The sequence below is a fragment of the Trichoderma atroviride genome, chromosome 1 (genome assembly GCF_020647795.1).
Source record: "Trichoderma atroviride chromosome 1, complete sequence".
Taxonomy (NCBI): domain Eukaryota; kingdom Fungi; phylum Ascomycota; class Sordariomycetes; order Hypocreales; family Hypocreaceae; genus Trichoderma; species Trichoderma atroviride.
Window position 1 is genome coordinate 386012 of NC_089400.1, and position 12854 is coordinate 398865.

The following is a 12854-nucleotide window of genomic DNA, read 5'->3' on the forward strand; positions in this document are numbered from 1 at the left end:
CGGCACGGCAGGTACCCAGTACTTGGGACGCCATGCAAAGGATACCGGCGCGAGGGTTGCCGACACTTTGCGCTGGCCCATGCAGGACGACATCACCGAGTGGCAGGGCTGGCCAGATGACTGGCTGCGAGCCTTTGATTTGGGGGACATGCAGGCCACGCAGCCAATTGGAGGGCCAGGCCGTGGATTTGCCCCTCTCGTCACGCAGCAGTCAAAAATAGAAGAGGGAGAGGGAAAGGAGCGAGATAACAGAGAGGAAGCTGAATAAGACAATGAGACAAATCACCGCGCACCAAGTGTCGTGAACAAGAGCACGCCGAATCAGAGGCCGTGTCTCGGTCAAGGATAGACGCCCTGCATTCTGGACTTGCAAATGAATACAAGTACATCGACCTCGGGCACATCTCAGGGCATACTCAACTTGAGAAGAGGAGATTCGGTCATCAATCAGCCCGGGCCAACCTCATTCGTCTCTCCTACTCTCGGCACTCTATGGTTGTTTACTTTTCATCTCATCAGTGACGCATACAGTATTACCAACTCGTATCATACCGTGCCTGTTGCTTTACAACTACAGCAAGCCTTGTTATAACACAACAGCAACGCCTCCCTCCATCGAAGCGACCCACTACAACAGCCTAACAGACTGTTACATCTTCCGTAGTATAGTGGTCAGTATGCAAGCTTGTCACGCTTGAGACCCGGGTTCAATTCCCGGCGGGAGAGAAGATACCGCCAGCTTCGAAAATTTTTGCCTTTTCTTTTGGCTATATCGTGCTATATCGTGCTGTGTTGCATATGGGTCATACAGAACAATACTCTCTTCTTTCATGCCTGTAATGGCGTGCACTCTATTGGATGGAGCTCCAGACGAGGCCTCTCCTGGCAGGTTCCTCTACTACGTGGTGGCAGCCAACCCCTCATTCAGAAACGGGGGGGAACATGTACCTGTGACGTGTTCCATGGAGGGGTTGAATCGCCTCGACTTTGCGCCTCAGCTTTCTACTCGCCCAAGAAACGTTTCGTCCCCTGCGATGCCAGCGATCCAAACGCTGTGCGCCACGCATCCAAGCAGCATCAATCTTGACGTACATGTTGGCGGAGAATGTCGAGTCTACAGGGGAATCATATGATCAGGCGTTCTGGGCGTGTCAACGTGTACAGGCACACCCAGCAGTCTCCACTGGGCCGTTTCACAATGGCACTCAAGGAACAGAACTGCTATAGGCAAATAAGAGGTTGCGGATTGGTTCTAGTCAGGAACGCGATCGGTTCTAAAAATGGTTCTAGGTTTAAACAATGTTCCAAAACTGCTCTCCCCACCTTGACAGCTCATCAGTTGCGCCTTTTTCATAGGATGCCGGTTGCGGTTTGGTCCCTTGTTGCGTCCCTTGATGCGTCACTCGCCTACAAGCACCCTCCGATCCAGGTCGACTCAGCGAGTCACCATCACTACCCCTCCATTGCGTATCGCGTCTAGGCCTCCAGCGGGGCTTCTTGTAGAAGGACGCGGGGTCGAGTGAAGGACTCTCGGATGCCAATGAAGCCCTGCTGGAAGACGAAACCTGTAGCCATGTTAGCCGTCGACAAGCACGCACCCAAAGCGGCAAATGCCAGGGACGCTTACAGATGGGAGCCAGAAGCACAAAGCCGATGGAGTATGCCACCACCGCTTCTTGGGAGCCAACCTGGGCCTCATCGAGCCAGAAGAACGAGTACACGCCGGTGGCTGCATGTCCGATGGCGGCCCAGCCGAGGAAGAGACCGGCGAATACGAGGAGGCAGAAGATGTGAGCGCCGACCGACTATGGAATTGTCAGCTGGGCAGCATGTCATTTCTCGCGTGGGTCAACTCACAAATGGCCGTTTGATGCTGTTGAGGAAGAATATCTCAAGGACCATGATGACTGATGCGAACAAAAACAAATTGAGAATGCAAAAGGTCGCGAACCACCCCTTGCCAAAGATGTCACTGACTGGTTAGATGTCAGCAAGCAGCTCGCTTTTGTCAGTGGTCATACGAGGTTACTTACATGGTCCAGCCGAAATTCGAACCTTTCCTCCAGACCAAAGCTCTTCGTCGCTTGACCCATCGTCAGGGTTGGGATCGCTGCCTGGTGCCGTCGAAAACTTGTGCGGTCGTGTAATGAAGAAGTAGATTATCGTATTCATAAATGCAAAGACGACCGTAGTCGTGTAATACAGAGAAAAGTAAAATTGCTTGCGCAGGCTGGCCAGGTTCCGGGGCAAAGACATGAAGTTGATGATGAGCCATTCAAAACTGCCCTCTACTTCATCCGGATCAGGAAAGTACAAATGAGTAAAAGTCCAGCACTATGTGCCCCGAAACATGTTAGCCATCCATCTGCCCTATTCGACACAAGACTACTCCGCGTGTCAACCTACAAACGTCATGAAGTGGTAAATAAGAACAAAGACATAGCTGATGATTGCAAAGTCAAACCAAAGTCGAGCATTGGTTAGAGTTGTATCCGTCAGCTCAAAGTTCAGGATCATGATGCCGGTGGCAATCAGGTACGCAAGAATGAGACCGCGGAAGAAGACGAGCGCGTTTTGCGGGATGCAGTACCACGGAGAATGGCTGGCGCGGAGGAATATAGGCTACACGCATCGAGTCAATATTCTCTTCAGCAGTGTCTGGCTAAAAGGATGCACTCACATGGTCCTGTAGAACGCCCGGGCCGGGAAAGCGGTCCGTTTCGACGAGTAGAGGCGTTGAGTCCATTGTTGATTGCCTTGTTTGACAGCCAGAGCAAGTGACGTGACAAGAAAAGAAGACGAGTGATAAATTCGTAGCAATGCTTCAGCGAATAGCTTTCCGTCCCTGAATCGTGGGACTGGCGAGATGGATACGGAAGTGATGTATGCGATAGGACTGAGTCTGGGCAGCAAAAAGAGGAAGATGGTGATGTGTATTGTTGAAGTTGAAGTAAACAAGGCAACGCCATTTGAAGGATGTAAAGCATCTGCCCATTGGGAAAGAGAGCTGGGGCAGAATCCAGCGTGCAGAAGGTCCAGCCTCTCCTGCGACACGCCATGTCGACCAATATGAGGAAGGAGAGAGTCCGCCAAGAGTGCTCAATCTTTGTTATTTTGTTATTGTGAATATTTGTGTTTATTTTACATTGTTATACATGAATCAATAGCGCCGCAACCGGTCGCTCCAGACAACTGGTAGCAGAGAATCGTCTCGTCTCAGTCTTTCCTCTGATGAGCACTCTCGAAGCCCTCCTTCTGCATTCCCTCGCAGCCGGTCAACTTGCCCGCCCACTCTTCGGCTCGGCCATAGCCCTGGTTGGGATCTCGCTGTTCGCCCGCCTTCTTCATTGCGGCAAGGCCGGCTTCCTTGTCGTGGACTCCCGAGTCGGCCCAGGCTTTGGAGCCGCTGATGCTTCCAACAGCCGCCTGTAAGAGCCATGTTAGCTGATGTGGCAAGCATTAGATATTTCGGAGGCTGTCAACACCCACCTCTCCAACGCCCTTGAGATACTGAGCATGGCCGCCCATCAGGCTGGTCTGCTGCTCGGGATTGTTGTTGCTGCTGTTGCCGCCGGGGTTCTCCATTTTGAATGGTCTACACGGTTGTAGGGTAATCTGGATGCGTATGAATTGACTTTGAATGACAACGATCCAGCGATTTGCTTTCAGATAATGATAGTGGCAAGGCAGAGAGCAGGGCATGGAGTATTAATACCACTTCAGCCCAGACTCTCCATTACCAGCGATGACATCTTCCCTCAATGGCGTCCAGGCAATGACATCAACCCCCGCAGATCGAGCTTCTGCCATCTCCAAAACCTTCAGAAGCTGGCCGCGGTACGTACCGATGCGACCTGACAGCTTGGGCGGGGCTGATCGCCGAGTCGCAGGCGCTGATTGGCCCGGGCGCTTTCTGAGAGCCACCATGTCCAGATCGTGTTGGAGCTCGCGTGGCTTCAATTTCCATGTGCAGCGATTTGGCCTGTTCAACACCACATCCGTTGCCAATTCAGCGCCACAGGACACCCAGCATATACACGATTGCGATTGCGAAAAAGACACATCCACCATGTTTTCAGGCCTCCAGAACCCGCGGAATATCGCCGCGCAGATCATGAACTTTGGTCTGGTGCTGTCCACGGCATTCATGGTGCGTTGCGACTCTGCCCTGCCATAACCAATTCAGGCGGTGCATTGTGACGGAGACTGAAGAATATGAAGCTGAATTTGATTTTGTTTTTATAGATGTGGAAAGGTCTCTCCATCGTCGCCGACTCTCCCTCTCCGATCGTCGTTGTTCTCAGTGGTTCCATGGAGCCAGCTTTCCAGCGAGGCGACTTGCTCTTGCTATGGAATCGCGAGCTGTTTACCGAAACCTCAGTTGGCGATATTGTCGTCTACAATGTCAAGGATAAGGATATTCCCATTGTCCATCGAGTCGTACGGAAATTTGGCCATGGGTAGGGGAAATGCTGCTTCGAGATATTGATACATTCTGCTTACGCTTTCCGCAGGGACAAGGCACGGCTGTTGACAAAAGGAGACAACAATGTTGCCGATGACACCGAATTGTGAGTTTCCACCTTCATCTTGCCCTACTAGATGGTAATCTCTTCGATTTGTGGTTACTGACTGTCATCTCCCCCGCCACAGGTACGCCAGAGGGCAAGACTACTTGGAGCGCAGCGATATCATCGGCAGCGTAGTGGCCTACGTGCCGTTTGTGGGCTATGTGACAATTCTTCTCTCAGAATATCCATGGCTGAAAACGGCCATGTTGGGTATAATGGGTCTGATGGTGGTGTTACAGCGGGAATAAGACACGATACAGTACAGTGCAGCATATATGCGAATATGAAAGAAAGACTTTAGAGCCGATAAGCTAGTTCGGATCACGATGTTCGAGATACACGTATCTGCCTTGTGACTGCAAAAGACTTACAGTTTTAGGGGCCATCCGGGGATAAAAACGGCAACGGCATGGGAATTAAAGTCTAGACTGCGAGGCTGTGCCGTGCCTCGAGTCTCGGCGAACCCACCCGCTTGGGACTCGCGATTTTCGCGGTTCGGCCATAGCCGCGCCGAGGATCACAGTGGCGGCAAAGAAGAGATTTGCTTCGTCTTTCAGCTGACAGCCTGATGATGCCGCCCATCCATTTTTTTCTTCTTCTCCTAGGCGACGACTCCATTTCCCTAGCCGCATATCGGTAGGCTGCGGTAGAGCCAGACCGTAGGGAACCGTTTGGATCATGGATGTGGATCCTCCTCGCCACTATTGTCGTGGGCTCGTCGCTAGCACCAGCAGAATGATACACATGGGGCCTTGGCTAATTTCCCCTGCCGCGATGCGTATATGCGGCAAACCAACAGCGTCTGTGCTATTTATTAGCCCGGCTGCCAGCCCTCACCTGAGTCTGGAGGGATTTTTCTTTACTCTTGAGTCACTCGCTACGTCGTTCGTTTGAAGCAGCGCAAATCCTGCAGCCCCAGGCTGTGATATATACACTCGTTCTTTGTTTGTGTGCCGTTTTTGGTCACAGCCAGTCGTTTATGAAGACATTCGTTTTGCGCGCTTAATTATCAGCCAGCAACTTTTTCAAAGAAATCGCAAAGAGACAACACATTTCGCCAGTTTATTTTACTCGTCTCCAAACAAATCAAGACCATCTTCACCATGGCTTCTCAGCAGACTCCTCCAAAGGTCGAGAGGGCGGCCCAGAATAACCTTCCCGAAGATATGATTGCGGCGGGCTTCCAGCCGTATTACCAGCCATATCCAGGCCAGCAGCAGACCATCGCACCCCCTCCGCTTGAGACGAGCAAACGTGCCGAGTTCACCAGACTGGGATTCTTTGGGGCTGCCCTTCTTTTGGGTATCATTGGCTTGGGTCTTTCCTTGTCGTCTCTTGGAGGCGATGACATTAGCGTGGCTATTGCTGCGTTGCCTGCTGTATGTGTTGGCCCTGTTTCCCTCATGAGAAGTCATTATAGACACAACTGACTTACACTACGCATACAGTCTGCCATTGCCACGATATGGAGTCTGGCCGAGGTCATCACCAGAGCAGTCCGCAAATTCAAGAGGGGCATCCACCCTGGCGCCCACGTCGGCGTCTGTCTCATCATCTGGATGATTGCCAGCGTCACCGGCGGCATGCTCTGCACATATGTCGCCTTGTACAACGGCTACGAGGACGACGAAGAATGCAGCTTCAGCACCACCGACGGCGAGGGCCGCGTATCCTCGTACGACTGTGCGCCCCGAGATCCCGCCCCCAAGGGCAAGATTGTCGGCTCCGCCGTCATCACCTGCATGCTCTTTGCACTCAACTTTGGCCTCTTCATCGACGCCTGCATCCAGACGCACAGGCGCAACGCCGCCGCCAAGCGTCCCATCATGGTGATTGCGCAGCCGCAGGGCTGGCCTGCCGCACCTGTCCAGATGCAGGCCCCTGCGGCCGCGGCGAAGGAGCCTGCGATTAGGGAATACTACGCTCCGGCTTGAAAAGGAAATGGCCGAGATTTGTCTGTTTTATGATGAAGCGAGAAGGGGTCAAGGGAATAGCAAGATTGGACTGATTATACGTTTATACCTTTTGTGATTTTCTTTATACAACGAAAATATGATTCTATGAAAGTCTCGGCGTTGGCTGGCCGTGTTTAGATAACGTATACCTCTGTAATGATAATACTCTTGGGCCGGCAATGGCGAAACCTGAAACTGCAAAATTTTCCCGCAGCAGCTGTACCCTAACTAGCTCGTCCCCAAAAGTTTGACAATGTATGAGACAAAGACTCCTTTTCCTCTTCTGATATATACAACCTACTGGAAACATGACAGCTTCAACTGACAACCAAAGCCTGTGATAGCCTCTGCTTCTAAACTTAAACTTTTAATAACCTTCTTCCACACGCTGATCCCTCCAAAGCAATTTACAGTTTCTCCACAAAGAGCTTCCTTTCGGCATCGTCCAATAGAGCTCCAGTCTCTTCCATCAACAACAACAAGCCTCGGCGAATTTCATCCTTTGACCCATTAAATTGCTTTCAACACAACCATCATCCGACTCAACTCAATCAACTCTTCTGGCTCGCACGGGCCTCTGCTGCCTATTCGCCCCCTCCAAACGAAACTTGCAAAAAACTTCTCCACTTATACGCTCATTAATCCCTGTTCCCAAAAAAAGGGCGTCTCGCAAATTTAAGCTACCCCCTGGCCCCTTGCCAAATCGGGAAATAGCCGAATATAGGCTTACAAGGTTGTCCCCTTCTGACTGCAGTTCAAATTCTGGCTATATAACTGGAAATCGCACTCTTGGCCAATAGGCGTACATGGATGCGCAGAACGCACCAATCACGGCATCCGTGTAAGCAAACAGGGGGGTTCCTGGTTCGCATCAGGTCGTCTTGTCTAGTTTTCGAAAGATAGCAGAGCCACTGCGTATCGAACTTATATTAGCGAGGTGGTTCTAGCCTGGAAGGCTGAGTCTTCTCTGTTTTCTCTTTGTTCCTCTCCTGCTAGCGCTTTTCCGTGGCCAAAAGTTGAGCTCCGCCGTGCTGCCTGGCTTGTGCTTCTTTTTTGTAATTTATTTTATTTCCTACCTTGGCACTTGCTTTTTGCTCTCTGGCCAATTGTCTCTCTCTCTTTTTTTCTTGTTGGTTTCTCGCGTTTGGAGCATGAGTATTTAAGTCGATCGTCGCGATATACCCCGTTGCAAGTCTCTTTCTTTCCGTGCGCCTGGAATTTTCCCTTTTCGACGCCCATTCCACTCGTTTTTAAATCGCCAGTCTCTCGCTCAAAACAACTACTCGCTTTATATCAACTTCCAAAATAACTCATCATCATGGCTTCCTCCTCCCAGCAGCCCGAAATGTCCCAAATCCCACCGCAAACCGCTCCAGCGCCGACCATCGCCGCTCCTCCACCAGCGCAACTGTCTCTCCCCGCAGGATACCAGCCCTATCCCGCCCCCGTGGCCTACGCTCCTTATCCCGTCCAGCAGGCCTTTGAGCCGCCGCGGCCGCCGCAGAACAGAATCTGGGAATTCATCAAGCTGGGCCTGCAATCGCTGTCCTTTGTGCTCGCCGTGGTGGGCGTCGGCCTGGGCTTCAGCACGCTGAATTTTGTCTTCTTCGTCGACACCGTCGTCATTGCAGCCGCTCCTCCTGTAAGTCTTTCTGCTCTACAATGTGAACAACACCAAACGACTAACATCTTTCAGTGCATCATCGCCGTCCTCTGGAGCGGCGCCGAACTCATCACGCGCGCAATCCGCCGCTTCAAGGCCGGCATCCACCCCGGCGCCCACGTCGCCCTCTCGCTCATCATCTTCCTCGTCGCCGTCATCCTCACCTCGCTCTTCGGCCCCTGGTTCCAGAGCTCCTGGAACGACAGCTACGACGACGACGGCCAGGAGTGCTCGTACCACTACAGCTCTACCCTGGACGACTATGTGTATTCTTGCACCGACAACTCCAGCGACCCCGAGGTGATTGCGTCGAGGCACCAGTTCCGCCACGAGAACAGCGTTGCGTATGCCGCCGCCATCATCACGTACATTGTTGCCGTGATTCACTTTGTGCTCTTTGTCGGCGCTTGCATCGATACGTCAAAGGTCAACGCTGCTGCTTCAAGACCCATCTATGTCATTGCGCAGCCGCAGGGCCTGCAGGCTATGATGCAGGGCTGGCAGCCAATCCAGCAAGCTCCGGCTGAGACCGAGGCTAGGGATGTGGCCCCTACTGAGACAGAGGCTGAGGCTGAAACCGAGGCTGTCACTCAGAGCAAAGGAAAGGGCAAGGAGCCGATGCGAGGCGACGTTGTAGAGCATGATGCTCCCAGCGGCTCACAAGCATGAGATTGTCAAGAATAGAAAGATGAAAAGGTCATCATGTTGGTCATGTTGGATACGAGGAAATGTTGGAAAGTAATATGAGGAGGAATAAAGAGTGCACATTGAGAATGGGCATTGGTCGGCCTCGTTGTGTTGAAGATACCCGTATAGTCACATACCCAAGTCTCTCAATTATACATGTAGACGAATTTAATAGACACCAATTATAATACCATTATATCCCGTCTGCCGTATGTCAACAAATATCATATGACCATGCTATTTACCCAATATACACTAAAATCAAGACAGAAAAACAAGGCAAACAAACACCTAAAACCCAGCAAATCCTACATTTTCAAGCTGTCAAACCATGGGTATCCATCCCTTTCTCCAAACACCACACTGCCTTTCCTTTTCTCTCATGTCGAGGCCGTGATACCATCATTTATACTATTACCAAGTGGCAATCTCAAATATCCAGGAAAAAAAGTGTTAAGCAAAGAGACTCTCAATGACTTCAAAGGCCATCTGAATCTTCCCAGCGCCTGGCGACCAGCCTGCGCACCTTTTTGGGGCTGCCAGGGTTGGCATGAAGCCGAGGGCCGTCGCCGACTTTGAGGCGCTCCAGCTTGCGATTGAGGCTTAATACGCTATCAGACTTGGGCTTCAACGTAGAATCTCCGCTTCCACTGGCCATGGAAAAGTCTTCGCGCTCTTCCAAAGGCTTCCGCTTGCTTGGGCTGCGGCTCCCCATCTCCCTCTTGAGGATCGTGTTTTCGCGCCGCAGACGCTCGACTTCTTGTGTCAGATTCTCCACCAGAACATTCTCCTTGTCAAAGTCCGCGTCAAAAGTGCCACTATCCAGACTGCGCTCCAAGATGTCGACTTTGCGGTCCCAGTGCTCTTCATGTCGCTCCTTTTCGATTTGCATCGACGCTTTGAATCGAGCGAGCTCAATCATAAGGCGCTGCTCAAATTCAAGAGCGCACTCTTCTCGGATGGCGGCTTCAATGTCAATCATTCGATCCTCCGCACTAAGGAGATGAGCCTCGGCCGCAATCCGAGCCTCGCTCTGTATATCAATCTCGCCGCGCAGCTGCTCAATCTCGTCGCTCATCCTAGCAATCTCCAGCGCGGCGATTTCCATTGTAACTCTCTCCTCGGTAGCACTGACGGGTGAAAAATGGCTTCTCACCGAACCAAAGCCGTTATTGCCAAACGACCTCGGCGTGCCATGCCCATTACCTCCTGGTGACAGCATACCGGCGCTAAATGACGGAGCACGGGCAACAGTCACCTCCCGAGCGAGAGCGCTGTACCGAAGGATCTGCGAAGTTGCGTTGAAATCGCCCAGTGGATCTGCTGTAACAATCATGACACCTCGCTGAGGGTTTCGACTGGGAAGATGGTTGTAATTCGTTGGCGCCGAAGCAAACGAGTTGGAGAAGAGGATCTCTGTAAGTTTACACTGTCTGTAGGGAATGACGTTGGGCTGCTGGAATGGTTAGACAATTGGTGATTAGAGAGAGCGGATGAGGACAACTCACTTTACTAGACCCGCTGGCCTCGCTTTGAGCCTGGAGACATTGCCCAAGATACATGAGGCTCTCGTTAATCTTGCCCGCCTCTGCCAGAGTCGCGCCCTGGGTCTTTGCGTCCCTTGCTCTCTCACTCCCGGCAAGATCGACAATTGTAAGTTTGCTTCCGCTCCAAGAGTTGTTTCTCCAACCGTAGGATCTCTTCTTGACCTCAAAGCAAAAGAAGCCGTGGCTCCTGCTGGAGACATTATTGCTTCCTGTGCTGGCCACTCGCCTTTCCTGCAGGCCAGTCTCCAGGACCAAAATGGCTTCTCTGACGTCGGTACAGACTACTTTCCGAAGTCCGGCAACCACTTTACGGTCAGGGGAATGCTCGGTGGGCTTGAATAAAAGGGGCCGGCGACGGAGCTCCTTAGTGGACGGTGATTTGCTGGCGGGGGTGAGGAGGTCGTAGATTCGATCGTTGTGAACTTCGTACATGGATACGACAACGACATATTCGGCGGCGGGGTCGCATGGCACCACGAAATCGCTAACATCCGGACCACTGGGCAGCGACATTAAAAAGTTTGAATGGCGTCGTAGAGTTCGTCTTTGGCCGGAGCTGGAGCCGAGGCTGCCAAAGCTTTCGTTCTTGATATCTTGTTTAGCAGTTGTCTTCAGTCGGCTTGTTGCAGTTAATGACATAAAAGGCCTGTCCAACACCCGCTTGGATGGAGAAACGTTGGCGGTCGTATTCGACTTTGGTATTCCCCGAGACTGCTTGGTGGAATCATTCTGTTGCGCCTTGCGCTGGAGCGTCTCTTCCGTCTCACTAACAGGCTCGACGCTTTTTGGGCTGGCTGTGGCTGAGTCGGGAAAGGAGCCGGGCATTTGCTGTGCGCTGGCAGCAGCTTTGCTGGGGGTGGTCGGTTTCACAAATGAAAAGGCTGGTTGTGTTCGTACCATCATCGGCGTCGTCGATCTCTGCGTCGAGTCTGCGCTCATGGTATCGAGAAAGTGCGTTGCCGTGACGAGCGTGGATTCGGACGCATCGCAGGCTTGTAGTGAATCGAGGGTCGGCGACTGGGCTGATTCGACCATGTTCTCGCTGATCGATCGGAAGATGACATCGGTTGCGAGCTGGGCGATGCCTCGCTGGTGTCGGTTGCCGAGAATCGTGTGTGTCTGCGCCCAAAGTTAGACGGTCAAGGGAAGATGGCTTTACATCGTCTGCTGCTGCCGCTGCCATTGGCATACCTTGCCCGAGCCAGTGACGCCGAGCGTCGCAATCACAGCATCTGTGCCGTCACCACCTTCCGGTGCCAGGATGCCTTCAATCAGCGATGAGGTGTCCGTGCAGTGGAACACGTCGAGCTGGTCCTCATCCTCCTCGAATATCTGCGTGAAGCCAAACTTTTCAACGGCCTTTCGTCGATCCGGCGGCGGGTTCAGCGTGATGTGCGTCGGATGCGGGCTGTGTTCGGGCTGTTCAACGTCGAGAATGCGTTCGGATTGTGCGCCTCCTGGATGGGACGGTCTTAGGCGCAGGAAGACCTCAAAGAGGTGTTGGGATCGCGGGATGGGATCCATAATAATGTGAATAAATGTAGACTGATCGGCGGGTATTGAATGAAGAAAACGAATGCAAGTGAAACAAAAAACACAATGATATATTCTACGCTTTGGTGGATATGGTGACTAAATTGATCCCCAGGCAAGATTTATATCCTGCTAATGGCCCCTGTTTATCTAATTCATGTTGCTGCCAGGGGTTGCCGGGCAACATTAAGCGCGGCCGCGCGGTAGAGGCGCGGCAAGGAGCTCGAGAATCCACCCGCTAAAATGGTGGATGTAGCACACGAAATCAACATGATAGAAGCTCCCTCCTAGTAGCGAACAACTCAGTCTATAGGAGAAAAGAAAAGAAAGCAAACTACGACTGTCACGATAAAACAAGAAATTAAAAAAAGAAGGAGAAAAAAGAAAAAAATAGGGCGGGGCAGCACGAGTTCGAACCCCAGCTTTCCGCTGCGGGAATGCTTGAGCCTGCAGAACTACAAACACTCGGGCGCTGATTCGCATATTGGGATTAACCACTGTACCACCCCGCGGTAGTATGTGATGAAGACTTTAATATATAAGGCATAGAGTGCAGGCCAGCTGGCAGTTTTTGGAGGGAGAAAAGAAGGGACGACGAATATTGACTTGGAGTTTGGCGTTGAGGACAGGTGCTGCCAGGTGGGCTTTATAGGCTGCCAGGTGGTGGGCTATAGGCGCCAAAGTGCAGGGCTGGTGGAGCGGCATGGAAAAAGAGAAACCCCGCCATGCACACGCTTTAACAATCCGCCTCGGACAAAGTTTAGTCCTGAAGCTCCCGCTTTTTATCTCCCGGCCTGAGGCAACAGCTTAGTCCTGAATCGGTCCCCGAAGCGGCGTCGCAGCCTAGCTCCCGTCTCCACCCCCTCATTATCGCAATCTAGGACTTTCACACTCGTTC

The 12854-nt window shown here is 52.1% G+C and overlaps 11 protein-coding genes and 1 non-coding gene across 12 annotated transcripts; 7 read left to right on the forward strand and 5 right to left on the reverse strand.

Moving 5' to 3' along the window:
• Positions 1-79: 79 nt before the first annotated feature.
• Positions 80-268, forward strand: TrAtP1_000140 (uncharacterized protein; the record flags this gene model as incomplete). The annotated part of the gene is made up of 1 exon (XM_066110460.1): positions 80-268. One exon carries the CDS (start codon positions 80-82, stop codon positions 266-268), a length of 189 nt encoding a protein of 62 aa, XP_065966532.1.
• Positions 269-654: 386 nt separating this feature from the next.
• Positions 655-726, forward strand: TrAtP1_000141. The gene has a single exon. It is a non-coding gene; the product is annotated as a tRNA-Asp (tRNA).
• A 104-nt stretch (positions 727-830) lies between these two features.
• On the forward strand, positions 831-1133 carry TrAtP1_000142 (uncharacterized protein; the record flags this gene model as incomplete). Its single annotated transcript, XM_066110461.1, has 1 exon — positions 831-1133. One exon carries the CDS (start codon positions 831-833, stop codon positions 1131-1133), a length of 303 nt encoding a protein of 100 aa, XP_065966533.1.
• A 477-nt stretch (positions 1134-1610) lies between these two features.
• On the forward strand, positions 1611-1871 carry TrAtP1_000143 (uncharacterized protein; the record flags this gene model as incomplete). The annotated part of the gene is made up of 1 exon (XM_066110462.1): positions 1611-1871. One exon carries the CDS (start codon positions 1611-1613, stop codon positions 1869-1871), a length of 261 nt encoding a protein of 86 aa, XP_065966534.1.
• Positions 1872-2025: 154 nt separating this feature from the next.
• Positions 2026-2746, reverse strand: TrAtP1_000144 (uncharacterized protein; the record flags this gene model as incomplete). The annotated part of the gene is made up of 3 exons (XM_014091926.2): positions 2026-2334; positions 2407-2622; positions 2681-2746. 3 exons carry the CDS (start codon positions 2744-2746, stop codon positions 2026-2028), a joined length of 591 nt encoding a protein of 196 aa, XP_013947401.2.
• Positions 2747-3216: 470 nt separating this feature from the next.
• TrAtP1_000145 (uncharacterized protein) lies at positions 3217-3702 on the reverse strand (the record flags this gene model as incomplete). Its single annotated transcript, XM_014091925.2, has 2 exons — positions 3217-3426; positions 3490-3702. 2 exons carry the CDS (start codon positions 3700-3702, stop codon positions 3217-3219), a joined length of 423 nt encoding a protein of 140 aa, XP_013947400.2.
• Positions 3703-3708: 6 nt separating this feature from the next.
• Positions 3709-3927, reverse strand: TrAtP1_000146 (uncharacterized protein; the record flags this gene model as incomplete). The annotated part of the gene is made up of 1 exon (XM_066110463.1): positions 3709-3927. One exon carries the CDS (start codon positions 3925-3927, stop codon positions 3709-3711), a length of 219 nt encoding a protein of 72 aa, XP_065966535.1.
• A 51-nt stretch (positions 3928-3978) lies between these two features.
• Positions 3979-4913, forward strand: TrAtP1_000147 (uncharacterized protein). The gene is made up of 4 exons (XM_014091924.2): positions 3979-4150; positions 4246-4460; positions 4515-4571; positions 4654-4913. Exons 1-4 carry the CDS (start codon positions 4070-4072, stop codon positions 4817-4819), a joined length of 519 nt encoding a protein of 172 aa, XP_013947399.1. The 5' UTR covers positions 3979-4069; the 3' UTR covers positions 4820-4913.
• Positions 4914-4987: 74 nt separating this feature from the next.
• On the reverse strand, positions 4988-5251 carry TrAtP1_000148 (uncharacterized protein; the record flags this gene model as incomplete). Its single annotated transcript, XM_066110464.1, has 1 exon — positions 4988-5251. The coding sequence occupies one exon, from the start codon at positions 5249-5251 to the stop codon at positions 4988-4990; it is 264 nt and encodes an 87-aa protein (XP_065966536.1).
• On the forward strand, positions 5019-6724 carry TrAtP1_000149 (uncharacterized protein). The gene is made up of 2 exons (XM_014091923.2): positions 5019-5950; positions 6020-6724. Exons 1-2 carry the CDS (start codon positions 5675-5677, stop codon positions 6503-6505), a joined length of 762 nt encoding a protein of 253 aa, XP_013947398.1. The 5' UTR covers positions 5019-5674; the 3' UTR covers positions 6506-6724.
• Positions 6725-7166: 442 nt separating this feature from the next.
• On the forward strand, positions 7167-9066 carry TrAtP1_000150 (uncharacterized protein). The gene is made up of 2 exons (XM_014091921.2): positions 7167-8168; positions 8223-9066. Exons 1-2 carry the CDS (start codon positions 7845-7847, stop codon positions 8856-8858), a joined length of 960 nt encoding a protein of 319 aa, XP_013947396.2. The 5' UTR covers positions 7167-7844; the 3' UTR covers positions 8859-9066.
• On the reverse strand, positions 9044-12056 carry TrAtP1_000151 (uncharacterized protein). Its single transcript, XM_066110465.1, has 3 exons — positions 11615-12056; positions 10385-11542; positions 9044-10329 (listed from the first exon to the last, which is right to left on the reverse strand). Exons 1-3 carry the CDS (start codon positions 11945-11947, stop codon positions 9355-9357), a joined length of 2466 nt encoding a protein of 821 aa, XP_065966537.1. The 5' UTR covers positions 11948-12056; the 3' UTR covers positions 9044-9354.
• Positions 12057-12854: the final 798 nt, after the last annotated feature.

Excerpts from the sequence above, each read along its gene's own strand:
- TrAtP1_000147 (XM_014091924.2), top strand. The coding sequence starts at position 4,070 with ATGTTTTCAGGCCTCCAGAACCCGCGGAATATCGCCGCGCAGATCATG. Across the intron at positions 4,461-4,514 it reads GTACGGAAATTTGGCCATGG|GGACAAGGCACGGCTGTTGA; the intron begins GTAGGGGAAATG and ends CGCTTTCCGCAG. Across the intron at positions 4,572-4,653 it reads GTTGCCGATGACACCGAATT|GTACGCCAGAGGGCAAGACT; the intron begins GTGAGTTTCCAC and ends CCCCCGCCACAG.
- TrAtP1_000149 (XM_014091923.2), top strand. The coding sequence starts at position 5,675 with ATGGCTTCTCAGCAGACTCCTCCAAAGGTCGAGAGGGCGGCCCAGAAT. Across the intron at positions 5,951-6,019 it reads CTATTGCTGCGTTGCCTGCT|TCTGCCATTGCCACGATATG; the intron begins GTATGTGTTGGC and ends CTACGCATACAG.
- TrAtP1_000150 (XM_014091921.2), top strand. The coding sequence starts at position 7,845 with ATGGCTTCCTCCTCCCAGCAGCCCGAAATGTCCCAAATCCCACCGCAA. Across the intron at positions 8,169-8,222 it reads TCATTGCAGCCGCTCCTCCT|TGCATCATCGCCGTCCTCTG; the intron begins GTAAGTCTTTCT and ends AACATCTTTCAG.
- TrAtP1_000151 (XM_066110465.1), bottom strand. The coding sequence starts at position 11,947 with ATGGATCCCATCCCGCGATCCCAACACCTCTTTGAGGTCTTCCTGCGC. Across the intron at positions 11,543-11,614 it reads GCGTCACTGGCTCGGGCAAG|ACACACACGATTCTCGGCAA; the intron begins GTATGCCAATGG and ends CTTTGGGCGCAG. Across the intron at positions 10,330-10,384 it reads AGGCCAGCGGGTCTAGTAAA|CCCAACGTCATTCCCTACAG; the intron begins GTGAGTTGTCCT and ends CCATTCCAGCAG.